We start from the raw sequence: 26,444 nt of genomic DNA on the forward strand, positions 1-26,444 counted from the left end.
GACAACGCTTGTAGCCAGCCCTACTGAAAAACTATCTAAAGATTTATTAAGTAGGCAAAGGAAATAGTGAAAGGAGATAAACATACACCCAGAGGTGTTACAGCCTTAAGTTTCAAAAGGTAATAGAAGCTTCTCTAATAAGCAAGTTCTCTCTGTCCTTTAGGGTTAACCTAGGCCAAGCACGGGGGGTCTTTCACTTATGTTTGGTAGTCTTTGCCCTTCAGACTCCGAGCAGCATGAAACAGCTTCTTGTTGTCCAGGGCCTTTTATTCCTTCCCCCGGCCCTGCTTCCAGTTCCAAATTCAGCCGGTGGGAGAAATTGAGTTGCAGTCAATTTTTCATGGAGAGTGGGGGAAAGCCATTCACAAAGCCTTTTGTCTTCTGATGTTCCACAATGATTCCTGTCCTGGCTCTGGGCCTTCTTTTGTTGGGCCAGAGATAACAGCTGTGGCAAACTAGAACCTTGCAGTTGGTAGTGCTGCTCGCTTGGGCAGTGATTTCCAGTTACAGAGCCAACACTTAAATATTATAACATGGCATACAGGTATAAGTGAGATTACGGGATGCAGCAAGCTACAAGTACTTTATACTGTCTAAACACTTTTGTAACTCTAATACCTATTTTAACAGTACAATATACCGGTGAGCCAGAGTGGCTCTCTAGGCCCCTTGGCTTTTTATTTGTCAGGGATTGGCTGTGGCCTAGGGGCCTTGGCATGAGGTGGCATCTGGTCTGCCAGCATCACAGTTGAGGGCAGCCGGGTCAAAGCAGCACCGAGTCAAAGCATAACAAGTCAGATGTGGGCAAATGAAATAAAAGCAAAACGCATTCTAAGCTGCTCTTAACACTTTCAATGTCCTTAAAAACTTCTCACCCCAGGCTACCTAGTTGCTTTTCAGCCAGGCTCTCCCCTTTGATCAGCGTTTCAGTCACTTGGTGGTGGTGGTAGTGTCTGTAGATGTAGGTGGAAGAGAGAGAGCATGGCAAATGTCTCCCTTTTATCATGTCCTTTCTTTCCTCTTGGCTTTGTCTCCCCCACTTCAGAGTCAGGTGAGCATTACCTCACCGCTGTCCCAAACTGCCCAAAGGAAGGGGGGTGACTCAAGGCTCTTACAGATTCTTTTGTTGCTGCCTAGGCCAGTGTCCATTGTTCCTGTGAAGTTGGGCTGGGTTTGTCCCACACATGCCCTGATGAGGTGTGAAGTGCCTCTCTGTCCTTGGAGAGTTTTTGCCTGGGTGTGCTTTAAGCCATGAGGATATATTTTTAGCCTCATAACTATATACATGAAATTATAACCTATAACATTACTGTAACAATTACTATAACAACCATGCTCAGTGCATTATGAGCCTTCCGAAGACACCCAACATGACACACTTTGCACTGGATGCCACATAATCATTGTATAATGATGAATGTGGATATGTTGGGTGTTCCCCTGAGGAACAGTGTCACCACCTGGGCCACGACCCAACCCTGTAGCTGCCCTAGTACCCTCATCATGCAGAGATGCTGGGATGCTTGTCTCAAATGCAGTGTCCTGGCAGGCCTAAGTTGGCTGGAGGGGAAGGGAGTACTGGAGCAGTGCAGATGCTGTAGTCTCCTTGAGTTGGCTCTGAACCTTCTGCTGGCCCCCATTCCTGTGGGGCAGTGTTCCCTGTACTCTGGGCAGCTACTCCAACCACCAGCAGGAAGCGTGCATTAATACAGCAACCATTTCCAAGCACGGCTTCACTGGTGCTTTCCCTCACTGCAAGGGGGCCCTGCCATCCTGAGAATGTGTCAGGCCCTGTGGGGAGCTCTGACCCCTGACCATGGGTTAGGCCCCACGGGAGAGGCTGTTGAGTCTGCTCCAGGGGTCTCCAAGCCTAGGCAGTAAAGGCTACTGTGGTTAGAGCCTGGAGTCCCAGCGAGCTCCTCCTCCTCCCAGCTCCCCTCCTTTGCTGGGAGGCCCCTCTGTGCTGTCTGATGGCCCCTTGGGCGGGAGCCCAGATCCAGCTTGTTTCCTGTCCAGAAGCAGGGTTGTAAAGCTCAGCATTTCCCCTCTTTGGGTGCTGCCCGGCCAATCACTCTGCCTGCCCAAGGCCTTCTCCCCCGAGGGACCCCAGCTGCTCTAGGGCCGACATAGAATTAGGGGGTGGGGCTGCAGTAGCTGGGTGTGGCGGGTCCTGTGCTCACAACACAGGGTGAGGCCTAGGGCTGTGGCAGTGCTATTTGCACCAAGAGAGAAGGGGCTTCTGGCCAAGCAGAGCGGTGGGTAGAGATGTCCGGGAAGCCACCTCAACAGGGCTGGGTGCTGGGATCTCACTGCCCTGCATGTGACTGGTGCGATGGCTCAGGGTGGGGTGCTTTCTCTGGCCTGCCAGGAGAAATGAGGCAGGGGGATGGATGTCAGGACCTCACAGACAGGCTGGGGACACAGGAGAGATTGGTAGTGGCACATTTCTCCAGGGAAGGCCAGCTGGGGCCACCCTGCAGCTAGAAAAAGCCCCGGAAATACCCACTGGAGCAAGTAGATGAGGCAGGGAAGAGAGGGCCCCAGTTATGGAAGCAGCGATGCAGGTCCCTTGACTAGGATCATGGGATCTGGCGTCTGCTGCTGGCAATACTAACTAAGTGCCCTGTGGAAATTGGCAGTCAGCGGTCAGGCTGAAGCAGCTATTTCCATACGTGCTATGGAAACACCATCACATGGATCCAGCTGGAGTCAGAGGCAGAGGAGACACCAACACTCCTGGGGCAGGAATCTCATCATGCTGGGGGGGGAGGTCACATGAACCTCAGGGTATGGACCCTGCTGGGAGTTGTGAGTCCTGGCACTAGTGCCCGGGGCCTGGATCCTGCTTAGAGGGGGTGAGAGAGAGCTGGGAGTGTGAATCCAAGCTGAGCTGTGGACAGCAACACTGCAACAGGGCCTGGTGCCCTGCTACTACATCTGGGATCTCTGCCTGCACGGGCACTGCCCTGCATGTAACTGGTGTGATGGCTCAGGGGCCCGGTGCAGGGGCCTTGGTGAGTGTCCAGTTGCACAGGGGGTAGTGGCTGTGTATGTTGCCACACTGGGGTCAGCAGTGATTGAGAGGGGAGAGCACCCCCTATAGAGCCCACTCCACAAAATGGGGGGCAGGGTGTATGTTTTGGCCTGGCAGGCTGGTATCCAGGTGCAAAGGGATCAGTGTTGGGAATGGGGATTCAGCTGCGGGGCCAGGGGTTTCTGGGTGGGATGATTCGGCTGTGGGGGAGGGGGAGTTGCACGGTGGTTCTGATGGGACATGGGAGTGATCCAGGTTCAGAGGTGTGGGAGGGTTTGACGTGGAGGGATCCAGGTGTGGGACAGGCAGTCTCAGCCCAGCAGGACACAAGTGTGTGAGGGGGGGAAGGTTGTGTGTGGGAGAATCTGGGCGCGGGCAGCTCAGTGGGGGATCTGGGTGCATGCGGAATGGGATGGGGTGTGTGTGTGTGTCCAGGTGAAAGTGGTTGGGGCTCAGCAGGGGTTCCACATGTGTGGGGGATGGGGCTCAGAAGGGGGGGTCTTGGTGCAGGGGGATCACTGAGTGGGTGCAAGCACTGAGGGAGTGGGGGTTTGAGTGTGGGGGGCCAGGGCTTGGCAGGGTGGTCCAGGTGCAACTCATTGGGGCTCAGTGGGGTGGGGTTCAGCAGGGTGGCCCAGGTGCGGGGGGGCTCAGCATGGGGGCTCAGCGGGTGATCTGGGTGCAAGGGGTCCAGATGCAGTGGGATGGGGCTTGGCTGGCAGGGTCTGGGTGGGGATCCAGTGGGGGCATCTGGGTGTGGGAGGGTTGACGCTCAGTGTGTGTGTCGGTCCGGATGGAGGGGGAGGAGGTCCAGGTGCAGGGGTGATGAGGTTGTCCAGGTGCAGGGGTGACGGGGTGGAGCAAGGCGGCGGGGAGGTCCAGGTGCAGGGGGGGTGAGGTTCTGCGGGGTGGAGCTAGGCGGGGGGGAGGTCCAGGTGCAGGGGGTGAGGCTCGGCGCGGGAGGCTCGGCGGGTGGAGGGGGGGGCAGCTCCCCGCACAGTGCCCCCTCCCCCGCGGGGGCAGGAAGCCAGGGAAGGGCGCGGAGCTGCCTGCAGCCGGCAGTGGGGGAGGTCCCGGGGGTGGGTCTGACCCAGCCCGGCCGGGAGCAGCCCGCCCAGGGGAAGAGGAAGTCCCGGACTCCCCTCGCTCTCTCCACAACCCAGCCGGGATCAGCAGCTGGAGCCCAGCGCAGGTAGGAGCCGCGGCCGGGGCGCCCCCAGCCTGCCCTGTGCCGGCGGGACCCGGGCCGGGGCCGGGTCACAGCCCGCGGGCGGAGGCTGTGATGAGGCGGCCTGGCAGGGCCTGGCTCCACGTGCTGCTGCTGCCACTTCCGGCTCCTCCGGGCTCGGGGGGGTCGCTTGTCGCTCCCCTGAGCCCCCTGGAGCGGAGGGACCCACTGCCCCCCCTCCCCGACGCTGTGGGGCAGGGGCACAGCTGGGCTCCTGCACATCCCAGGCAGGGCGTCCCCCCGTGCCCGTGGGGCTGGCTGGGCATTGGGGTAACGGAGCTTGGCTCAGGTGGGGAGATCGCCCTCCCCCCATCTCTAAAACCGAGGGGCTGGGAGTCAGCCCCCCTCCTAGGGCCTCCGCTAGAGCTGCCCCGGGTCAGAGACTCCGGAACAATTTGTATAGTGGGGGAGCTGAGAGCCACTGAACCACAGAACCACACTGTGACTCTTGTATATAATGGAAACTACTTCAAGCGGGGGAGGGGGTGCGGCAGCACCCCAAGTTCCAGCACCTATGCTCTGGGTCCATCCCAGCCGGAGCGCAGAGGCTAGGGCCTGCAATAGCCACAGCTGGTAGTTGGTCAGAGCTAGGGTGACCAGACAGCAAATGTGAAATCGGGATGGGGTGGGGGGTAAGAGGAGCCTATTTAAGAAAAAGATCCAAAAATCGGGACTGTTCCTATAAAATCGGGACATCTGGTCACCCTAGTCAGAGCTGTGATGCCCCCTCTCCTCCTGGGGCAGCTGGGGCCCCTTGAGCTGGGGGCACTGGGAACAGCACAACGGGAACCCAAGTCAGGTCTTCGCAGGGAGACGGGTGTCCCGCTCTCGACCAGGCTGAGTCTGAGCTGAGCGCAGCACAGGGCTGCAGCACCATGGGGCCTGCCTACGCCCCATCCCTGTCTCGTCCGTGCACCCCATGGGGTTAGTACATTCATCTGTGTGTGTCTGTCCCACTGTGGCAGGGCAGGGCTGTGACCCCTGTGACGGGGGTGCTGAGGCTCAGTGACTATGGGCTTGTCTACATGGGGATGCTGATGGCCGGAGCTATTGCAGAATAGTGGCCCCCACCCTTGCAGTGCTCTGTTCTGGAGCAAACGTCACTTGATTCTGAGTAATGGTTGCGTTTCCAAAGCAGAGCGACTGTGAGCAGAGCCCTGCGGGGAGCCATTCCCCAATAGTTGTTGCTGTCGGTTTCCTGGGTCAGAGCAGGGACTGGAACCCGTGGTCCAGGTGAGCATGCTACCCAGCGGGGTGGCCTTCTGCTGCTGCTCCCTTGCTAGGCGGGCCTGTGTCCTTGCTCTGTAATGCCTGGTTACAATGAGTGCAGTGCAACGCAGGACAAGCCACGCTCTAGCGTGGTTGGGATGCTGCCTCTCAGTGGAGTCAATGGGGCAGGGCATGTTCCAGACAGGGGCTGGCATGTGGGTGCAGTTGAAAAGGGGCCATATAAGGCTTGTGCCCAGGATAGCTGGCTCCCGTGTGTTCTGACCTTGCCACAGGAGTTGCAGGGAACGTCTCCACTGTCACTAGGGTGACCAGACAGCAAGTGTGAAAAATTAGGACAGGGGGTGGGGGGTAATAGGAGCCTATATAAGAAAAAGGCCCAAAAATTGGGAGTGTCCCTATAAAATCGGGACAACTGGTCACCCTAACTGTCATGGATCGATAGCGTTGGTGCTACGCCCCCAGTTTTGGGACAATCTCTAGGAGGAACCCTTCAGTTTGTCCAACCCCCAAGGGGTTTCAGTCTTACTGCATGGGGTAGGTCTCACTACCTCCAGGGGCGGCTCTAGACATTTCACTGCCCCAAGCATGGCGGCATGCCGCGGGGAGCGCTCTGCAGGTCGCCGGTCCCGCGGCTCCGGTGGACCTCCCGCAGGCGTGCCTGTGGAGGGTCTGCTGGTCCCGCGGCTCCACCAAAGCCGCGGGACCAGCGGACCCTCTGCAGACACAACTGTGGGAGGTCCACCGGAGCCGTGGGACCAGCGGACCCTCCGCAGGCATGCCGCTGAAGGCAGCCTGCCTGCCGCCCTCCTGGCAACTGGCAGAGTGCCCCCTGCGGCATGCCGCCCCAAGCATGCACTTGGTGTGCTGGGGCCTGGAGCCGCCCCTGACTACCTCCTTCCAGTTAACCTCTGGGGCTGCAGCACTCGTGTTTCACAGCGTGACCTTTTCCTGGCGAGTCCAGCTGAACTGGACTCCTGGGAGAGGCTAGGCCACTCTTCAGGGACTAATGCACCTCAGCCAGTGTGTGCGGTGACACACGCAGCGCTGGCAAACCAGGCAGGTTTATTAGTCACCTGTTACACAGCATGGGGTGACCTTAGGTCAACAGAGAAAACTGAAGGTTAAAGCATTGACCATTCTGGTCAGCCAGAGCCCGGCCAAGCTGGAACAAAGGCTGGACACATCCACAACTAGGTCGATGCAAGGCCGCCTACTTCAGCCTAACTTTGTACCATAGGCCAGGTCTCTTAGCCTGTCCTGAGAGCAAACAGTCCTTCCCCCGTCCCCTGGGTAACAATATGAAATATGGGGGAAACTGAGGCATGCATGGGCTTCATGAAAATTATTACAGAAAATTCCCACTTTGTCACATACCCTGCAGATGGAGGAGTGAATCCTAGCTCAGGCAGAGGTTCCTGCGGTGATGTGTACAGCTACTCGTGAATTATATATCTAGTGGCAGTGTAGACAGGCCCGCAGAGAGCTCCATTTATGAGCCGCCCTAACTGCATCCTTCGGGCTAGTGCCAGGTTCTGTGGGTCCCCGAATCCAGCTGTGCCTGGCTCCGGAAGGGACAGGCGTTGGCTTGGACACGCTAACATCTCCATGTACAGTATTACCCCTGGGCTTGCAGTGCATGCTGGGAGCGTGGGCTGCTCCATGGGGTAATGGTGCTCTTGCCAGCCTTGGGACAGTGTCATGGGGAGGTGTTGGAAGGAGCCAGCTTGGAGTGAACAGTCGGTGACGCTGTCTCCCAGCCTTGCAGACAGGTAGCGCTGGCTGTGGCTGGGCTCTCTGCAGCGTTGGTGCCCCATAGAGGCGGAAGGAGAGCAGAGAGGGCCTCCCTGTGTAGGAGTGGAGCCAGGGCCGTCCTTAGGCATAGGCAACATAGGCAGCTGCGTAGGGCACCTGAAAATTTGGGGCACCACTGGGTCTTAGTGTCCACCGCTTGTTTTCCTATCCCTGTTCTGACCCTTCCTGCAGGCTCCCACAGATGGCTGCTCTAGCCTGGTGAGTCTTCCTTGGGAGGGAATCTAGTAGTTAAAAGTGAAAAAACCTCCAGCCTGCCAGACCTATTAGCACAACATTGAAACTGTTAAAGAGACATTCAAGGGGTAATAAAGCCATTTAACAGGCATTTGCCAACCCCAAGGTATATACTGACAGGTTTCAGAGTGGTAGTCCTGTTAGTCTGTATCAGCAAAAACAAGGACGAGTCCTTGTGTCACCTCAAAGACAAACAAATTATTTGGGCATAAGCTTTTGTGGACTAGAACCCATTTCATCAGATGTCCACGAAAGCTTATGCCCAAATAAGTTTTTATACTGTCAGTTTCTGACTTTACTGACAAAAACAGTTGTGCATTAATGTAATATTTACACAGAACATGTCAGTCTACAGGACCTTAGTTTAAAATTTGCTTTAAAAATATTTCATTAGTGAGCTGGTGAAGATTATAAAATCACATTTCTAAAAAATGCTTGCATAGAGTTTTAGATGCACAATCATCTTTAGCCTTAAATGTGTGGATCTTCAGACATAGTTTTTTAAATAAATCCTTCAAAAGACCTCCCTTATCTAAAATACACATTTTAATTACTATAGTTAAAAAAGTGCTTCCAAGTCTTCCTGTCCTTTCTGACCATCCCTTCACTACCTCTCCCCGCACTCCCCACTGAAGAGAGCCCTTAAAGGGACAACAGTCCTTCCCTTCCAGATAGCGGGACAAAGAGTTCCCTTTCTTTACTTCTGACTATCCGACAAACTAGTCTTAAAAGAACCCTCCAGCAAAATCGGTACCTTAGTAGGGGCTTGTCTACATCACAAAGTTACAGCGCTGGTGAGGGGGTTACAGCGCTGCAACTTAGGAGGTGTACACATCTGCAGGGCATCACCAGCGCTGCAACTCCCTGTTTGCAGCGCTGGCCGTACTCCCGTTTTGTCTCGGGTGTAGAGGATCCAGCGCTGGTGATCCAGCGCTGGTAATCAAGTGTAGACACTTACCAGCGCTTTTCTTGACCTCCGTGGAGTAAGCAGGTATCCCAGCATACCTGAGGAAGCCTCTCTGGTAATCAAGCAGGTCTCCTTCCCCGGTTTGCTCTCGCGTTCCCCGAACCCCCGAGCAAGCAGGTCTCCTTCCCTGCGGTTTGCTCTTGCGTTCCCCGAACCCCCGAGCAAGCAGGTCTCCTTCCCTGCGGTTTGCAGGGGGGTTCGGGGAACGCGAGAGCAAACCGCGGGGAAGCTGGTCTCCTTCCTCGGTTTGCTCTCGCGTTCCCCGAACCCCCGTGCAAGCAGGTCTCCTTCCCTGCGGTTTGCAGGGGGGTTCGGGGAACGCGAGAGCAAACTGCGGGGAAGCTGGTCTCCTTCCCCGGTTTGCTCTCGCGTTCCCCGAACCCCCGTGCAAGCAGGTCTCCTTCCCTGCGGTTTGCAGGGGGGTTCGGGGAACGCGAGAGCAAACCGCGGGGAAGCTGGTCTCCTTCTCCGGTTTGCTCTCGCGTTCCCCGAACCCCCGTGCAAGCAGGTCTCCTTCCCTGCGGTTTGCAGGGGGGTTCGGGGAACGCGAGAGCAAACCGCGGGGAAGCTGGTCTCCTTCCCCGGTTTGCTCTCGCGTTCCCCGAACCCCCGTGCAAGCAGGTCTCCTTCCCTGCGGTTTGCAGGGGGGTTCGGGGAACGCGAGAGCAAACCGCGGGGAAGCTGGTCTCCTTCCCCGGTTTGCTCTCGCGTTCCCCGAACCCCCGTGCAAGCAGGTCTCCTTCCCTGCGGTTTGCAAGGGGGTTCGGGGAACGCGAGAGCAAACCGCGGGGAAGCTGGTCTCCTTCCCCGGTTTGCTCTCGCGTTCTCCGAACCCCCGTGCAAGCAGGTCTCCTTCCCTGCGGTTTGCAGGGGGGTTCGGGGAACGCGAGAGCAAACCGCGGGGAAGCTGGTCTCCTTCCCCGGTTTGCTCTCGCGTTCTCCGAACCCCCCTTGAAGCCGCCCAACAGCGCTGCAGTGTGGCCACATCTAACACCACTTGCAGCGCTGGTCGCTGTAAGTGTGGCCACTCTGCAGCGCTGGCCCTATACAGCTGTACTAATACAGCTGTAACAACCAGCGCTGCAAAATTGTAGATGTAGACATACCCTAAGACAAAATCCTTGTTAGACCTAAAATCTTTGGAAACATATTTTTTTTAAAGTTGGTGAAATTTCATAACCATGTCTCTTGTTATGGAGATCACACAAAGTAAATTACTGTTCCCTTTTTCTAAAAGCAATGAACATTGTTATGAACACACTAAACCTCTCTGATTAATTTAAAAGAATGTCTTTGTTTCAGTGAGTTAAATATGTAGTAATCTGGAATGCTGGCTTAAGATTTGAGTACATTTAAAATATAAATTCAACTTAGAAATACTGATGAAGAAAATGTAAAACAGAGAAGAACTGCATCATGTATTCCATTATATGTAATGTTGTATTCAGCAGGACAGCTGACTCACCCTTACTATGAAGTTTTTGCAAATAAATCTCTGACAAACTTCAGGGCATATCAAAAAACCTGTGACAGACATTTTTTATTCCCAAATTTTAGTGCTTTTAATTAGGTACTTTCTTCATGTCCATTCTGCATGAGGGAGAGTGCATGGAAGTCTCTGCGGGGAACTGTGACTCTCCACCACCATGAGGCAGGCTGGGCATCTCATTATCCTTTGCTATCAAGTTCCTCCTCCCCCTCCCCCACCAGGCTGTGAGCTTGGGCTGCCATCTGGCATAGGGGCACCAGTTTAATAATACTGCGTAGGGCCCCATAAATCCTAAGGATGGCCCTGAGTGGAGCACGCTAACCCTGGGGCCAAATCCTGCATGGGAGGATCTGGCAGGGAGAGAGCCTGAACGCCTCAGGCTGGGCCCACAAGACTGGTGGCAGCTTCAGAAACACGGGCCTTTCTGCCCCAGCGCAGCCGTGTCTCCTGGGCTGGGGGTCCCACTGGACTCCTGTTCGCAGTGGGCAGTAGCTGGTGATGCCTCAAGGTAGATTCGGTGTGGTTCAGCGTCAGGGTGGCTGCTTGACCTCGCTCCCGGTACGCCCGGGACCCTGTGCAGGGAGTGGGACTTCCTCCAAGAGGCCTCTTGTGTTTCCCTGCTTTCAGCTGGAGTGTTGGCATGGCCCTATTGCAGTGAGCTGGGCCCAGCCTGAGGTCTGGATCCCCTCCTCCCCCTGCCCTAAGAGCTGCTGCAGGGCCCCAGCTGCCCTCCAGTTGCAAAGGAGCATGGAGGGTGCTCCGGATCTCTTTGTGCTCCCATTTGATCCTCTTCTCCATCGTGTGCCTTCCCCCACCCCTTGTTGGGACATGCGGGTCTGGCTGTGTCAGCCCCAAAGGTGAGCAGCACGGCCAGCCCTGACTCAGGCGTGGCTGAAGCTGAGCTGGTCTGGGGTGGAGGGGGATGGTACTACTGGAAACTATTTTGCAACCTCCGAGGTCAAAAAAGTCCCGGGTGACTCAGCCGAGCTGCTGCTGGGTGTCTCGTGGGCAGAACTGCGGATCCTTGTTCCCTGGGTGGGTCTCTTATGCCGCGTGCCCCCCACAGCTGCAAGGCCGTCCCTGAGGTAAGCGGCTGGCTGGTATGGCTGCCGAGGTGCCAGCTGCATAGATGGCTGGAGCTCAGGGTGCCAGGCTGGGGGTTGTTGGGGAGCTGGAGTCTGAGCCATAATTGCCTCCTCCCAGCTGGAGCGGGGGCTCCCGGCCGTGCCCACTCCTTCTCCAGAGCTGCTGGGAGTGCCGTGGCCCTGCTGCCTGTCTCTGCCGGTTCCAGCTCCTGCCTTCAGCATGAGCCCCTTCTTCTCCTCCTTGTCAGGCGAAGAGTCCATCCCCACGCCTGGGCTGCTTGCTACAGCGTGGCTTCTGGTGCCCCTCGCATCCGAGTGGAGCAGGAGGGGGTGGGATTGGATCTCTGTGCCCCTTGCCCTCGCTGCCAGGTGACTGACTCTCCCCTTCCCCCGGCAGCGCCATGGGCTCTATGTTCCGCAGCGAGGAGGTCTGCCTGGCCCAGCTCTTCCTGCAGTCGGCCTCGGCCTACGCCTGCGTCAGCGAGCTGGGCGAGAGGGGGCTCGTGGAGTTCAGAGACGTATGTGCAGGGCAGGACATGGTGCTCCCCTAGGGGGGGCAGAGGGGCAGGGTCCCTGGCTGGGGTGGGGGGAAGTGGCCGCGGGGGGGTTGGTTGAGATGTCTTATCTGCTATGGGGAAGAGTCAGGGTCCCAGAGTGGGAGAGGAAGGGGGCATGGGGAAGCCAGGATGTCGGGTGCCTATGGGGGCAGTGGGAGTTGGGGTTTGTCACTAGGGTGCTGTTGCGGGGGTAGGGGAAGTCAGGGTCTCTGACTGGGGAGGTGTCCAGGTGGCTGGTCCCAATAGGGGCAGGAATCGGGGTCCCTGACTGAGGGGTTGGGGACTGTTGGGGTGGCTGGTCCCTAGTGGGGTGGGCAGGAGTAGTCGGGATCCCTGAATGGGGGGGTGGCTGGGTAGCTGATCCCAATAGGAACAGGAGTCGAGGTCCCTGACCGAAGTGCCGGGGCTGTTGGGATGGCTGGCCCCACCCTAGCCACCTGGAGTCAGGGCCTCGTGCAGGGTTTGCTGCAGCTGGGCTCTGATGTACTGTCTCTGCTCCCCAGCTCAACCCCAATGTCAATGCCTTCCAGCGGCGCTTCGTGGGCGAGGTGCGGCGTTGTGAGGACATGGAGAAAACCTTCAGTGAGTGTCAAGCCACTCTGGGGGAGGGGCTCCTTCTGGGGGCAGGGAGACTTTGTGGAAAGTCTAGGACATTGGGGACACTGGAGTGAGGGGAAGGGAGGGGAAGCTCTGGAGTGGTGGAGAGCCTGTGTAGGGGGGAAGGGTGTTGTCTCTCTGGGCAGGTGGGAACCAGGAGGTCTCTCTGGGGTGGCGGGGGCTGCCCATGGGAATGGGAGCCTGGAGTGGTGGGATGGAGGGAGTCTGGGGTGGCAGAGGCCCAGTGATATGGGGTTAAGTTAGTTAAGTCCAAAGCAGACTGTGAAGAGTTACAAAGGGATCTCACAAAACTGGATAACTGGGCAACAAAATGGCAGCTGAAATTCACTATTGATAAATGCAAAGTAATACACAGTGGAAAACATAATCCCAGCTATACATATACAATGATGGGATGTAAATTAGCTGTTACCACACAAGAAAGAGATCTTGTTATCATGGTGGATAGTTCTCTGAAAACATCCACTCCATGTGCGGTGGCCGTCAGAAAAGTGGACAGAACATTGGGAATCATTAAGAAAGTGATAGATATTAAGACAGAAAAGATTATGTTGCCTCTGTATAGATCCACGGTACACCCACATCTTGAATACTGCGTGCAGATGTGGTTGCCCCATCTCAAAAAAGATATATTGGAATTGGAAAAGGTTCAGAAAAGGGCATCAAAAATGATCGGGGGTCTGGAACAGCTTCCGTATGTGGAGAGATTAATCAATTGGGACTTTTCATCTTGGAAAAGAGACAACTAAGGGGGGATATGACAGAGGCCTGTAACATCATGAATCGTGTGGAGAAAGTAACTAAGGAAGTGTTATTTACTACTTCACATCTCATAAGAACCAAGGGTCACCTAATGAAATTAACAGGCAGCAGGTTTAAAACAAAGGGAAGTATTTCTTCACCCAACGCACAGGCATCCTGTGGGACTCGTTGCCAGGGGATGTTGTGAAGGCCAAAAATATAATTGGATTGAAAAAAGAACTAGATAAGTTCATGGAGGATAGGCCCATCAATGACTATTAGCCCAGATAGTCAGGGACACAACCCTGTGCTCTGGGGAGAGGGGGGTCTCCAGATGGGTACCTGATGGGGGCAGGCTGTGCACGGGCAGTGTTGATGGGCGCTGTGTCCCTGCTGCGCAGCGTTCCTCCACCAGGAGCTGCGGAAGGCAGGGCTGGCACTGGGGCCCTGCCCTGAAAGCCCCCTGGCCCCTCTGCCCCGTGATGCCCTGCACATCCAGGAGCAGTCCGAGCAGCTGGCCCAGGAGCTGCGCGAAGTGAGCCGCAACAGAGAGTCGCTGAGTGGGCGCCTGCGGGAGCTGCAGGAGTACGTGCAAGTCCTGCGCGAGGGGCAGCGCTTCACCGGCCAGCTGGTGAGTCCTCGTGTGGAGCCAGAGCAGTGGCCTTGGGGCTGAGGAGGGGGCTGGAGGGAGCAGAGGAGGGGCAGAGCAGAGGGGCCTGGGGGACAGGGAGGGGATCATTGGAGTATGGGGTCCCGGGGCTGGGAGAGTGTGATGGGGTCCCTGGGATGTAACCTGGACTGGGGGGCTGCTGAGTCCTGTTCCACCAACCTGCGTTGCTTCTCACACTGTGATGCTGATGTCAAGCTACAAACCTTGGCTAGGCACTGCACTTACACAGACATCCATAGGTAGAGACATGCCCAGATGAGTTACATGAATGATCTCCCAGCCGCTCATGATCTCCTACCCAGTTCCCCCCCAGCTCCAGCCCTGTGTTCCAGGACTATTCAAGGCCCTCTTGGGCAGTGCAAGTTCATTAAGTAGTTCATCACTCCCTCTATGTGGAGTGGACACACAGGGGTAGGCAACTTATGGCACACGTGCTGAAGGCGGCATGCGAGCTGATTTTCAGTGGCACTCTCACTGCCTAGGTCCTGGCCACAGCTCTGGGGGCTCTGCATTTTAATTTAGTTTTAAGTGAAGCTTCTTAAGCATTTTAAAAACCTTATTTACTTTACATACAACAATAGTTTAGTTCTATATTATAGACTTATAGAAAGAGACCTTCTAAAAACGTTAAAATGTATGACTGGCATGCGAAACCTTAAATCAGAGTGAATAAATGAAGACTCACCACATCACTTCTGAAAAGTTGCCGACCTCTGCACTAGCCTTTGTAACCTGAGCTGAGATTTCCTAAGCACTTCAACCAAAGCACACTGTGTTAGGTAAAATATAAAACAGATTTATTAACTACAGAAAGATCGATTTTAAGTGACTATAAATAGCAGGCACAGAGATCAAAGTTGGTTACTTAAGAAATAAAAATAAAATAAATTTGCAATCTAAGTTCTGCAAACTAAACAGGATTTGAATCAAGCAGTGTCTCACTCTGACCGATGGCACAATCAGGTTACAGATCCACAATGCACAGGCTGGGACTCTTTTCCAGCCTGGGACCACCCTCCCCAGTTCAAAGTCTTTGTCCTCCAGACGTTTCCCCTCCCAACTCAAGTCAACACGTGGAAGAAAGAGGCCAAGTGATGATGTCACTGTCTCTCTTTTACAGCTTTTTCCAGCTTGCTGGAAAGATCTTTGCTGTGACATGGGGATCAGGCAGTCCCCATTGGCCAAGCAGTCTCCACTGCATACATGCTCTCTCTGAGAAGTCTCTGGGATGGCTGTTGGGAGAGTGGATTCCCTTTAATGGGCCATCAGCACATCTATCTGGTCCTTTGTTGCAATTGAAAGGTTGGCTGGAGGCATCTCCGAGCCTCACAACTATTTCAGTAACACATGTAGCAATGCTTCATAACTTCACATACAATGAGAGCACAGACAATCAAATGGTATTTATGTTCAACAGATCAAGATTTTTAAAATAATACCTCACAAGACTCATAGACTCTAGGACTGGAAGGGACCTCGAGAGGTCATTGAGTCCAGTCCCCTGCCCTCATGGCAGGACCAAATACTGTCTAGACACTTTCAGCCACACTTCTCTAGTTACAAACTATAGAAATGATCCCTGATAACTATATGACAGTCGAGAATATGGTAGTTCCAGGGTGCTACTTTGAGGTATAGAGGGGCAGAATGGAAAGGATTCTGGGAGGCAGAGAGGAGATGGGTGGAGTGGGGGTGTCCTAGAGGTTGGGGGGCAGGGAGGGGTGGAGTGGGTAACCCCCAGGGCTGGGCACTGGTGTGTGTGGGGAGGCCTTTGGTGTGGGGGCCAATGGTGGATTCCTGGGGGAGAACGGAGAGGTTGCCAGGCAAGGAGGGGAGCACCATGGCGCCGGTTGCCTGGGGAAGGGGGAAGGAAGGGGCCCCGTTGGGTTGGGCAGCTCCCTTGATGGTCTCTCTCCTGTGTGGCAGGCATCACTGGGCTCCCCCGCCCGGCCCCGCGCCCTTTCGGACCAGGAGCCCCTGCTTAACCCATCCATGGCACCGCGACTCGATGTCAAAGTCAAGTGAGTTGGTTCCAGAGCAGGCGGGATGAGTTACAGATGGGGCAGTAGCTGTGAGGCAGGCCCCTCCTGGAACACGGGGCAGCAGCTGTGGGGCAGGCCCCATCTGGGACAATGTGGGGGTGGGCGGGAAAGCCGGGCTGTGCCTGGGACACAATGGGTTCTGTGGTAATGCCATGGATGCCGTGGCGCCCTTGGGTGCTGTGGAGCTGTTCTGCCTTGGGATGCCAGCGCCCCCACTCCCTTGGCTGTTGCTTCTCTCCCCTCCCCCAGCTTTGTGGCAGGCGTGATCCACCCGTGGCGAGTGACCTCCTTTGAGCGGCTGCTGTGGCGCGCCTGCCGTGGGTACCTCATCGCCAACTTTGTGGAGATGGCGGAGCCCATGGAGGACCCAGCCACGGTGAGTGCAGGGTGGGAAAGGGGGTTGCAGGAATGGTGGTTGGAGCAGGTCTGGGTGTCTGTGATGGGGGTAGGCCTGGAGGGGAGGTGGGTGGATCTGAGTGGGGTGGGGCTGGGGGGGTTTCTCTGGAACCTGGGAGCATGGGGTGGGGTGGTTTGTAGGCACCCCTGTGCTGTGCTGAGGCTCATGGGTATTGTGTTCCCCCCGCAGGGTGAGAGCATCACCTGGGTTATCTTCCTCATTTCGTACTGGGGGGAGCAGATCGGACAGAAAATCCGCAAGATCTCGGACTGGTGAGTGCTGGCCCCCACCCGCCCCGTCTCCTCGCCATCTGTCTGTCTGCCTGTCCACACCCCTAGCAATTACTGCCCCAAGTGTCGGTGCTCCATATGCCACCTGCTGCTGTGTGTGGGGTCCCGGTGCCACACCGGAGCTGCTCTTGTTCCTGTCTGTGGAGCTAGGAGGCTGGGGGAGTGTCTTAGGGGCAGCCCCTCGCCTGGTGTGGCTATTCCCTGGGGGGAATGGGAGCAGAGTGCCAGGGCCCCCTCCAGCCGGCTGGCCCAACTCCTCTTGCCCATAGAAGGCGCAGAATTGATGATAGTCGTTTGTGCCTCACTCCGAAACCTTTCCCTCCCCCCCCCCGGCTGTCCAGTTTCTCCCCCACACAACTCAGCCCCCCTCTCTGCCAACATGTCCCCCGCTCACCTGTGCGTGTCTCTCCCAGCTTCCACTGCCACGTGTACCCCTACGCCGACAGGGAGGCCGACCGGCTGGAGGTGCTGAGTGGGCTGCTCACCCAAATCAACGACCTCAACACGGTGAGATGGGGGACCTGTGTGTGGGGCCCCAGGGACACTCCCCGGTCAACAACCTCACTGCAGTGAGATGGAGGAGCTGTGGGGAGTGGGTGGGGAGGACAGTCCCGCTCAACAGCCTCGAGCGTTACGGGTCCCAGGCTGCAAGGGAGGTGGGCAGCAGTTGAAGCCTCTACCAGGGTGGAGAAGAAACATTGGGCTGGGGGACCCCAGCTGTGTTGGAATATTGGGGGGGTTGGTGTCTGCCCCTGTGAACCTCCCTCCTGCCGGCAGGTGCTGGGGGAGACGGAGCAGTACCTGTCCCAGGTGCTGCAGAAGGTGGTGCTGATGCTGCCGGCCTGGCGCGTGAAGGTGCAGAAGATGAAGGCCATCTACCTCATCCTCAACCAGTGCAGCTTCAACGTCATCGAGAAGTGCCTCATCGCCGAGGTGTGGTGCCCCGTGCGTGACCTGCCACAGGTGCAGGAGGCCTTGCGCCACGGATCGGTACGTGCCTCTGCCTGCCCCCCCACCACATCCTCCCCCCACGCCATGGATTGGTACATGTCCCACCCTCCATGGATCAGTATGTACCTCCACCCATCCCCCCCTCCACAAATCGGTATGTGTCCCGTTCTCTCCCCCTCCCACCTCCCCACAGATTGGTACGTGCCTTCACCCCTCCCCACCCCATGGATCGGTACATGCCTCTGCCTGCCCCCCCGCCTCCCAATGGATCAGTATGTGCCTCTGCCTGTCCCCCCATGCCACGAATTGGTCCATGTCCCCCCCGCACGGATCGATATGTGCCTCCACCCCCCCGAGCCAGTCCATGTTCTCCCCTCTCCACGGATTGGTAGGTGTTTCCCCTGCCCACCCCCTCCTGCTATGCTGCATTTCCCTCCCTGCCCTGCCCTGCCCTGCCCTCCTCCGGCTGCGCCCCAGGACAAGCCAGCCCCTGCCTGCTCCCCAGCTGGCAGTGGGGGCGGGGGGTGGATTGGTGTTGCCTCGAGGCTCCCTGGTCCCAGGCCCACCTTCCCTTGCAGCACAAGAGTGGCTCGGGGGTGGAATCGTTCGTGCACCGGATCCCCAGTTCTGAGAGCCCTCCCACCCTCATCCGCACCAACAAATTCACCGCCGGCTTCCAGAACATCGTCGACGCCTATGGGGTCGCCAGTTACCAGGAGGTGAACCCGGGTAAGGGACTCCTGGGGCCACCCTCCCACCCCCCCGCCCTCAAGTTGCATCAGAGCCAGCACCCCCTACAGGGGAAAAGCCCCATGGCCCATTTCCAGCCCCCATGAGCCAGCCAGGCTCTGCCCTGGGGACAGATCAGAGCTGGCGCCCCCAAGAAGGGAAAGCCCCTGTGTCTGGGCTGTGGCAGGGTGGTCTGGGCCCATGTGGGGGTGAAGGGCCCATGTGGGGTGGGAGGGCCTCTCTGACATGCTCCCTACCCCCACAGCGCCCTACACCATCATCACCTTCCCCTTCCTGTTTGCTGTCATGTTTGGGGACGTGGGCCATGGGCTGCTGATGTTCCTTTTTGCCCTCTGGATGGTGCTGGCCGAGAGCAGCCCCCGCCTGAGGGAAGCACGCAACGAGGTGAGCGAGGGGGGGAACTGCTGGGGAGGTGGGGGGGATGGGGGAGGGCTGGGCTGTTACGAAGCTGTGCCTCCATCTGTCTGTCTCTGTCTCTGTCTGTCTGTCTGTCCCCAGATCTGGCAGACGTTCTTTGAGGGGCGCTACCTGATTCTGCTCATGGGGGCCTTCTCCGTCTACACTGGCTTCATCTACAACGAGTGCTTCAGCAAGGCCACCGCCATCTTCCCCTCTGCCTGGAGTGTGGCCACCATGGTCAACCACTCCAACTGGAGGTGGGCACTGCCCCCCACGGGACCCCTGCCTGGTACCCTGCTCCCCTCTGCAGGACCCCCGCCTGCTCCCCTGTTCCCCCCCATGGGACCCCCACCTGCTCCCCCCTGCAGGATCCCCGCTTGCTCTCCTGCCTGGTACCCAGCTCTCCCTGCAGGACCCCACCTGCTACCACCCCATGGGATCGCCACCTGGTACCCTGTCCCCATCTGTTCTCCCCCACATGGGTCCCTCTTCTCATACCCCCTGCCTGCTCCCCCACCTGCTACCCTGTTATCCCTGCCCCGGGACCCCCGCCTGCTCTCCTGCCATGTACCTTGCTCATTAACCCCCATGGGACCCTGTCTGCTACCCCCCCCACACCTGCTACCTCCCACGGGGTCCCTTTTCTCTCATACCAGCCTGCTCCCCTGTCCCCATACCCGTTACCCACCTGTGGGCTCCTCCTCCCTTCTATCCCATTCCTGACTCCCCACACCCATGTGCCCCCTCCCTGCCCTGCGTCAGTGCTGCCTCCCCACGTACTGCCCTGCCTGCAGATCCGTACGTGCCCCCAACTCTGCCCAGCGCCTCCCCCCGGCACTGACACCCCCCTGTCCCCACAGCTCTGACTACTTATCCAGCCACGCCTTCCTCACCCTGGACCCCAACGTCACTGGAGTCTTCAAGGGGCCCTACCCCTTCGGGATCGACCCGGTGAGTAGGGAGGGATGGGGGGATGTGCTGGCCAACTGTCTCCCCTGCCAGACACAGCACTCCACTCTGCGCCCCCACACTGGGAGCTGCGTGCCCACCCTGGCTCAGACGCCTCCTCTCACTTGGCTGCAGGTCTGGAGCTTGGCCAACAACCACCTGAACTTCCTGAACTCCTTCAAAATGAAAATGTCAGTGATTCTGGGCATCATCCACATGAGCTTCGGGGTGCTGCTCGGCGTCTTCAACCACCTGTGAGTCGAGGCTGCCGACGCCCACCCGCGCTGCCCACCTGTGCCCCCTCGCTTCAGCCTGGCAGGCCATGTGCCCCAGAGGAGAGGGCTACGGAGCCTGGCTCATACCCTACTCTGGCCCCATCCTTTCCTTGTGCCTGGGGATCTGCATCTGCAGGAAATCCTGGCCCTGGTGGTGGGAGGATATTGGCCAAGGATTGGCACCTGAGCCTGGGGCCCTGCCTGCCGACAGCCCCTCACTGGGATGGAGACCCCTCGCCCTCAAGCCTTCCCTGCCCTGGGGCGTGGCCCCAGCCCCTCGGGCAGTCAGTGGCACTGCTCTGAACTGGCCTGGCACCAGTGCCGCTTGTCTCTCTGTGCAGCAATGGCTCCCTGGGGCTGGCATCAGGGCCAGTGCCCAGTGCAGATGGGGCTTTGTGAGATGTGAGCTGGCCGTGTTGCCAGGCTGGGGAGGAAGCCTGCCAGGGCTGCTCTGGGGCTCCTGCTGCCAGGAAGGGATGTGCCCCCAACTCTGCTGCACTGCCTGACTCCCCAGCCCAGTCCCCCAGGGCACACCCTGAACCCCTGGCAGCCCAGAGCCAGCCATCCTTGGCGCTGGGACCCTGCCTGTCAGGATTGCTGTGCTCAGCTCCAGCCAGGGCAGCAGTGCAGGGCCCCAAGCCACCTCGCAAGGGTGCTGCTCCCTCCATGGGGGTTGGCAGCCCGGCTATGCCCGACTCCCCTCTCGCTGGCACACAGGCACTTCAGGCAGTGGTACCAGGTGGTACTGGTCTTCCTGCCCGAGGCGTTCTTCCTGCTGGCACTCTTTGGCTACCTCGTCTTCATGATCTTCTACAAGTGGATCACGTTCAGTGCTGTCAACTCCCTGCTGGCACCCAGCATCCTCATCCACTTCATCGACATGTTCCTGTTCACCGAGAACCCTGACAACCACCTGCTGTATCCGGGACAGGTAACCCTGACAACCACCCGCTGTATCCGGGACAGGTAACCCCGACAATGTTTGTTGTGCCCGGGATTGGTAACCCGCACAGGTAACCCTGACAACCCCTCTACTGGAACGGGTCACCCCGACAACTGTTTGCTGTGCCTGGGATGGGTCACCCCGACAACTGTTTGCTGTGCCTGGGATGAGTCACCCGAACACAACTTACTGTGCCCAGGTCAGGTAACCCTGACAACCACCAGCTGTGCCTGGGACAGGTAACCCGCACAGGTAACGCCAACAACCACCTGCTGGCCCAAGATGGGGAATCCTGATGGCTGCTCCCTGCTCTGCCCGGGATGGGGAACCTCCACACCAGGCCAGCATCTGCAGCTGCTTTCCACTGCCCCACCCAGTCCAGTTCCCACCTGCTTCCCAGATCAGACCAAAAGGCCCATCACTCCTGGCCCAACCCTGCTCTCTGACCAGCCCTCAGGCTGGTGTGGTGGGACCCAACCTTCGGATCTCACGTGCTGCTCACCCCCTGGGGCTGCTCCAGGTCTGCCACCCGTCCTGGGCACACAGGCAGCACAGCCCAGTCAGCTGGGCCTCGGAACCAGCTCCTCAGCTGGCTGTGGGTGCCTTGCGCATCTCTGTTAGCCCCTTCGGGGCCGAGGGACATGGGCTGAGGCGTGTGCTGAACCGGCCATTTGACTCTGGACAAAGCACGAGAGCTACAAAGCTTTGCACAGAAACCGTCCTGCCTGAGGCCCCGGGTCCAATCTTCCTCCCATGGGCCTTGGGGCTGGGCAGCCCCTCCACAGCCAGGGCCCCTGGCCAGAACAGCAGCCACGTGATTCGAGGGGGGAGTGCAGCTCGGTGCGGAGAGTGGGGTGTGCTTTGGGCCGGCTGGAGCCAAGGGCCTGGATTGCTCTGTGCCAGCGTCTCTGCCGGAGGCATCACACTGGGTGCCGAGAATGGCTGTGCTAGTCCCCTGAGGAGGGCGGCACGCTCCAGCAGAGGGGAGCCCCTGGAACAACATGGGGTTCACTGCCTGATGCGGCCAAATCCCTTGCCTGTCACAGGGCCCATCCATCCATCCGCCTGCCAGCACAGCTCACACCAACAGGCCCCTCCGGCCTGGTATCTCCCCCTCACGAGCCTGGTAATCTCCCGCTTTGCACCATGCCCAGGCTGGATCGGACTGACGGACCCCTAACCTGGTACCTCCCCCACCCACGTCAGGGGTGGGGATGCTGCTCTCACGACCCTCCCCCCCTCCTCACTGCAGGTGACGGTGCAGAACGTCCTGGTCGTCCTGGCTCTGGCCTCTGTGCCTGTCCTGCTCCTGGGCACGCCCGTCTACCTGTGGTGCCAGCACCGCCGCAGGGGGCACTCTCATCTCGGGGTAAGGGCCTGGGCTGGCGGCAGGGTTGTGGGGCTCTGTGGGACCTCTCCAAAGGGAGCTGCAGGTGCCGTGGGGATGGGGGCTGTGACCTGTGGGGTGTGTCCTCCACCTCTCCTGTCTGATGTGTGGCTCTGGGCTCTACACAGCTGGGTTCACCTGGGGATGCCGGGGAGCGCCAGCCGCTGCTGAGCTCACAGGAGCCGGGAAACTCGGTGAACGCGATGAACGCCGACGTGGAGCGTGGCGGGCATGGCCCTGAGGCTGAGGTGAGATCCCTGGGGCACTGTGATGGCTGGGGAGAGGGACGGGTTTAACGCCACTGGGTGCCGGGACAGTGGCTGGCCCTGCTGCCCTGCCAGTCCCACTCAGCATGGGGGAGCCCCGCAGCAGCTCTGGCCCTGACCACTTTCCAATCTGGGGGCTGGAAATGTCGCTGTACTGAGATGGGGCAGGGCCATTCAGAGGGGTGGGGCTTGACAAGCTGCTGCCCATCCCCCCAGCATGAGACAGAGTGGCCCCGCAGTGGAAGGTCGGGGCCCCGCAGTGGCCAGGAGACCCCGAAGTTATGAGCATCAGGGATGGGATTAGCCCCCCCACCCATCCCAGTCTTCTCTCTCACCGCTCAGCAATGCCCTCACCAGCGCTCTGGGTGGGCATAGGGGGCAGGAATGGGCAGCTGCTGGGTGGCTGAGCTCCCATGTAGCCTGTGATCTGTGGGCTGTCCCTCTCCAGCACTGTGAGATCCAGCCCCAGCTGGGTAGCTCCAAATGGTATGTGTCTGCCTGGGCCCACGGCCTGTGGATGGGCCTGGGGTCAGCTCAGCGTGCCAAGGGTGGAGAAGAGTGGCCGGGCATGGTGCCCTGCTCCCCCCGTGTGGTGCTGCCCTCCGCCCCTCTGTGCTGCCATTCACCCCGTTCCACTGCCTTGGTGTCTCTCGCAGTTTGAATTCTCTGAAGTCTTCATGCACCAGGCCATCCACACCATCGAGTACTGCCTGGGCTGCATCTCCAACACGGCCTCCTACCTGCGTCTGTGGGCGCTCAGCCTGGCCCATGCCCGTGAGTTGGGAGTAGGGGGTTGGGGGTCTCACAGCCTCCTACCTGCGCTCAGCCTGGTCCACACATGCTTTGTGGCCCCTCATGCAGACCCCTGGAGGGAAGGGGAGGAGGTTATGGGTGGCTGTGGGGGTGGGAGGGAAGCCTGTGGGGGCAGGTGACGAGGCGGGGTGGGTGGCAAGGCGGGGCGGGAGGTGTAGAGGTGGGAGGGAGGCCTGTGAGGGGCAGGGTGGCGGTGGGTGATGAGGCGGGGCGGGAGGTGTGGGGGAAGGGGAGCGTGGGAGGGAGGCCTGTGGGGGCAGGGGCGGGGCATGTGGGGGAAGGGGGCCGTGCCCAGCTCTGACCCCCCCCAGTGCCCCTGCAGAGCTGTCGGAGGTGCTGTGGACCATGGTGATGCGGAACGGCTTCCTGCTGCACATCTACGCGGGCGGGGCGCTGCTGGTGCCCGTCTTCGCCTTCTTCGCTGTGCTGACGGTGGCCATCCTGCTGGTGATGGAGGGGCTGTCGGCTTTCCTGCACGCCCTGCGCCTGCACTGGTGAGCCCCCGGCCTGTACTCCCAGTGGGGGGAGCGGGGAACTGCCCTGGACGCAGGGGGGGTGGGGGATGGGGAGTCTGTGGTGGGGCAGCCCCTGGGATGGAGGAGGCCCTGGTCAGTTTTGGGGGGTGATGTCTGCGCTGACCCCCCTTTTCTCCCCTCCCGTGGTGTTTGCAGGGTGGAATTCCAGAACAAGTTCTACGTGGGCGCCGGGTACAAGCTGAGTCCCTTTGCCTTCCCCGCTGACAGCTGGGAATAGGGCCAGCCTGGCCCCTCAGCACCAGGTGCCCCCCACCACCCTCACCTCAAAGGGGTGGTGCCCCCTCCTGCCCTGTTCCGGGGCAGGGGGCTCCCTTTGGGTTTGCACCTTCTACCCTGGCTGCTGCTCCCCCCACACCACAAGCCTGGCGCTGTTTCCCCGACCCCACCCTGCCCCTCCCCTCCCCTTTGGTCTGATGCTGTCATCTGCTGCCCGCCGGAGCCTGGTGCTCCCTGCCTTGGCACAGATTACTTCTGTCCTGTCTTTTGTACGATTAAAGAGTGAAACATCCCTGTCCCTGTCGGTGTGTAATGGGAAACCGCTGGGCCTATAGTGGTGCTCACAGGGCCTGGCCAGCTGAGCTTCCGGCTCAGGAGCGTGAACCTGCCCTGCCCTCTGCCTGGGCCGCTCTCCCAGCATGTCTCACTCGAGGGGCACCTTGCACAGCCCCTGCAGGAGTGGTGCTGCAGTTACTCTACACTGGCACCAGCTGGCGCTGTCTCCCCTTGCTAAACTGGTCCAGCACCCCTGGGTGTGGATCATGTGCCAGGCCAGCTGGGGCCAAGGTTCCGTTGCACCCTGGTCAGCACTGGCTGGGAGGGAAGGGGGTGCTGAAGGCAGCTCCTGCCTGGGTGGTAGGGGGCAGGATCTGACCAGCCATGTGCTCTGGGAACTGCCTTGTGTCCTGGACATGAGCTGTGGCTCCCGTTCCCAGGGGCAGTGCTGAGGGCTCCCCCCCATGCCAGAGGCTCGTGGAGGGAAGTTTAATGGTCACAAGCTGGGGAGACTTGTGTGGCAGCTCATGGCCCAAATTGAGAGCCTCGTAGCCTGGGGGGGTGGCCCTGCAGCAGCGGAGAGGGAGGGGAGCCATGCAGCCCCGCCCCCAGCAGCTGGCTAGGTTAGGGGGAGCCCAGCCTGGCCAGGGCTACTGTGAGCGAGGCAACCAGGAGGGCTCCTAGGGAGACTCTCAGGCTGGAGCCTGCCTCTGTCACGCTGCAGCTGGAGCTTGCCATGGGGCAGCCGTCTGAGTACTTGGGGGGGGGGGGGGTCCTATGCGCCCCCCCAAGCAGCCCGGGGGGCCAGCCTGGCTACCCATCACTGCTGCCCGTAGTTGAGGGCAGGGGGACTGGCACCGTAGATGTTGAAGGGGTGGAGGCTGGCAGGCAGCGGGTAAGGTGCCACCCGTGGCTTGCCCCTGACATACACGCTGTGGTAGGAGAGGGGCTTGTACAGGGGGGGCCCCAGCTCTGTGGGGAGAGGGTGTTGTGGAGCCGAGCTGTCCTGGAAACCACGGGCCCCCACGAGTGGCACGAGCGGGGGGTTGTGGAGCTGGGCGGCCTCTCGCAGGAGGGTGGTGGGGAGCTGCCCCTTGACACAGCGCCGGCCCGGCAGCCCTGGGGAGAGAGCAGAGAACAAGGGTGGGTCACAGCCATGGCAGGGCTGCTGTGCCAAGGTGGCCAAGCCCTGCTCCTGCCAGAGCCCAACCCTCTCCCTCAGCTCTGCCCCTGTCTGTGCGAGAGCCCCGCCCCCTGCCTTAGCTCCGCCCTATCAGTGCAAGAGCCCCACCCCCTGTCTTAGCTCCGCCGTATCAGTGTGAGAGCCCTGCCCCCTGTCTTAGCTCCGCCCTGTCAGTGTGAGAGCCCCACCCCCCACCTTAGCTCTGCCCTATCAGTGCGAGAGCCCCACCCCCTGTCTTAGCTCCGCCCTGTCAGTGTGAGAGCCCCACCCCCCACCTTAGCTCTGCCCTATCAGTGCGAGAGCCCTGCCCCCTAGCTTAGCCAGTGCTAGAGGCTGAGCCCAAGCGCCCCAGCACCTGTCTGTGGCTCTCTGAGCCCTGGCCTGCCCGCATGGCCTGCCCAGCTGCGTGTGAAGAGGGCCCGGGTGGGGTTCCTCCAGCACCCACATCCCCTATGACCCCCGCCCCAGCCAGCTGTAGGCAACAGCCTTGCCCCCACATGCTTTCCAGCTGGGGGGGGGGCACACTGGTGTCAGAGCTAATAGCCCTGGGGGTGGGGGTTACCTTTCTCCTGTGTGTCCTTCAGCTGGGAGGAGGGGCCTGTCACCCGAGTGCAGGCCAAGGTTCCCAGTAGGGGTCTTGATGCCCCAGGCCTGCACATGAGAAGCAGGAGGGTGAGAAATGGGGAGGGGCCCAGCTGGGGTGAGACACTAGAGGGGAGGCAGGAGCATAGGCAGAGGTGCCCCTCCCCCACTGGAGCACAGCTCCCCTAGGAGACCCTCACTGCAAACTATTTAATGAGCTAATTTGCACATGTGCAAACCATCCTACACTGAATTCACGGGGTGGCTGGTGGGGGCTGGGTGGGAATGGGCACTGGGGTACATAGCTGAGGGGGGAGCTGCTGGGGAGGTGACTGGGGCTGATAGTGGGCCCCTCCCCCTTGTGCCATCACTTGCCCCTCCTGGCTGCTCTTCTCCTCTTCTCTTGGGATGGGATGGGGGGCATTGCAGCTGGGCGTGTGATGGGCTGCCAAGTGGATGAGCCCTTGGGTGGGAGGGAGACTCCCCCAGTAGTTAGGACAGTGGGACCCTGTGGGGGGAGGGGAG

The 26,444-nt window shown here is 59.2% G+C and overlaps 1 protein-coding gene across 4 annotated transcripts; it reads left to right on the top strand.

Annotated features, from left to right (window-relative positions):
• The first annotated feature begins 4,091 nt into the window (after positions 1 to 4,091).
• TCIRG1 (T cell immune regulator 1, ATPase H+ transporting V0 subunit a3) lies at positions 4,092 to 24,165 on the top strand. Of its 4 annotated transcripts, XM_050957145.1 has the most exons (21): positions 4,092 to 4,226; positions 5,401 to 5,495; positions 11,477 to 11,597; positions 12,140 to 12,218; positions 13,397 to 13,626; positions 15,592 to 15,686; positions 15,957 to 16,083; positions 16,294 to 16,376; positions 16,808 to 16,901; positions 17,172 to 17,384; positions 17,924 to 18,074; positions 18,340 to 18,479; positions 18,594 to 18,751; positions 19,355 to 19,445; positions 19,578 to 19,696; positions 20,435 to 20,648; positions 21,913 to 22,029; positions 22,176 to 22,295; positions 22,970 to 23,087; positions 23,449 to 23,620; positions 23,798 to 24,165. In XM_050957145.1, exons 3-21 carry the CDS (start codon positions 11,481 to 11,483, stop codon positions 23,877 to 23,879), a joined length of 2,520 nt encoding a protein of 839 aa, XP_050813102.1. In that variant the 5' UTR covers positions 4,092 to 4,226; positions 5,401 to 5,495; positions 11,477 to 11,480; the 3' UTR covers positions 23,880 to 24,165. The 4 variants fall into 4 exon arrangements, with proteins under 4 accessions (XP_050813102.1, XP_050813100.1, XP_050813104.1 ...); XM_050957143.1 differs by lacking the exon at positions 5,401 to 5,495; XM_050957144.1 differs by lacking the exons at positions 4,092 to 4,226; positions 5,401 to 5,495 and adding an exon at positions 11,017 to 11,079.
• Positions 24,166 to 26,444: the final 2,279 nt, after the last annotated feature.

The sequence above is a fragment of the Gopherus flavomarginatus genome, chromosome 5 (assembly GCF_025201925.1).
Source record: "Gopherus flavomarginatus isolate rGopFla2 chromosome 5, rGopFla2.mat.asm, whole genome shotgun sequence".
Classification (NCBI taxonomy): domain Eukaryota; kingdom Metazoa; phylum Chordata; order Testudines; family Testudinidae; genus Gopherus; species Gopherus flavomarginatus.

Coding starts and splice junctions, on each gene's coding strand:
- TCIRG1 (XM_050957145.1), top strand. CDS start 11,481: ATGGGCTCTATGTTCCGCAGCGAGGAGGTCTGCCTGGCCCAGCTCTTC. Junction 15,687..15,956: donor CGACTCGATGTCAAAGTCAA/GTGAGTTGGTTC, acceptor CCCCTCCCCCAG/CTTTGTGGCAGGCGTGATCC. Junction 22,296..22,969: donor GGCATGGCCCTGAGGCTGAG/GTGAGATCCCTG, acceptor TGTCTCTCGCAG/TTTGAATTCTCTGAAGTCTT.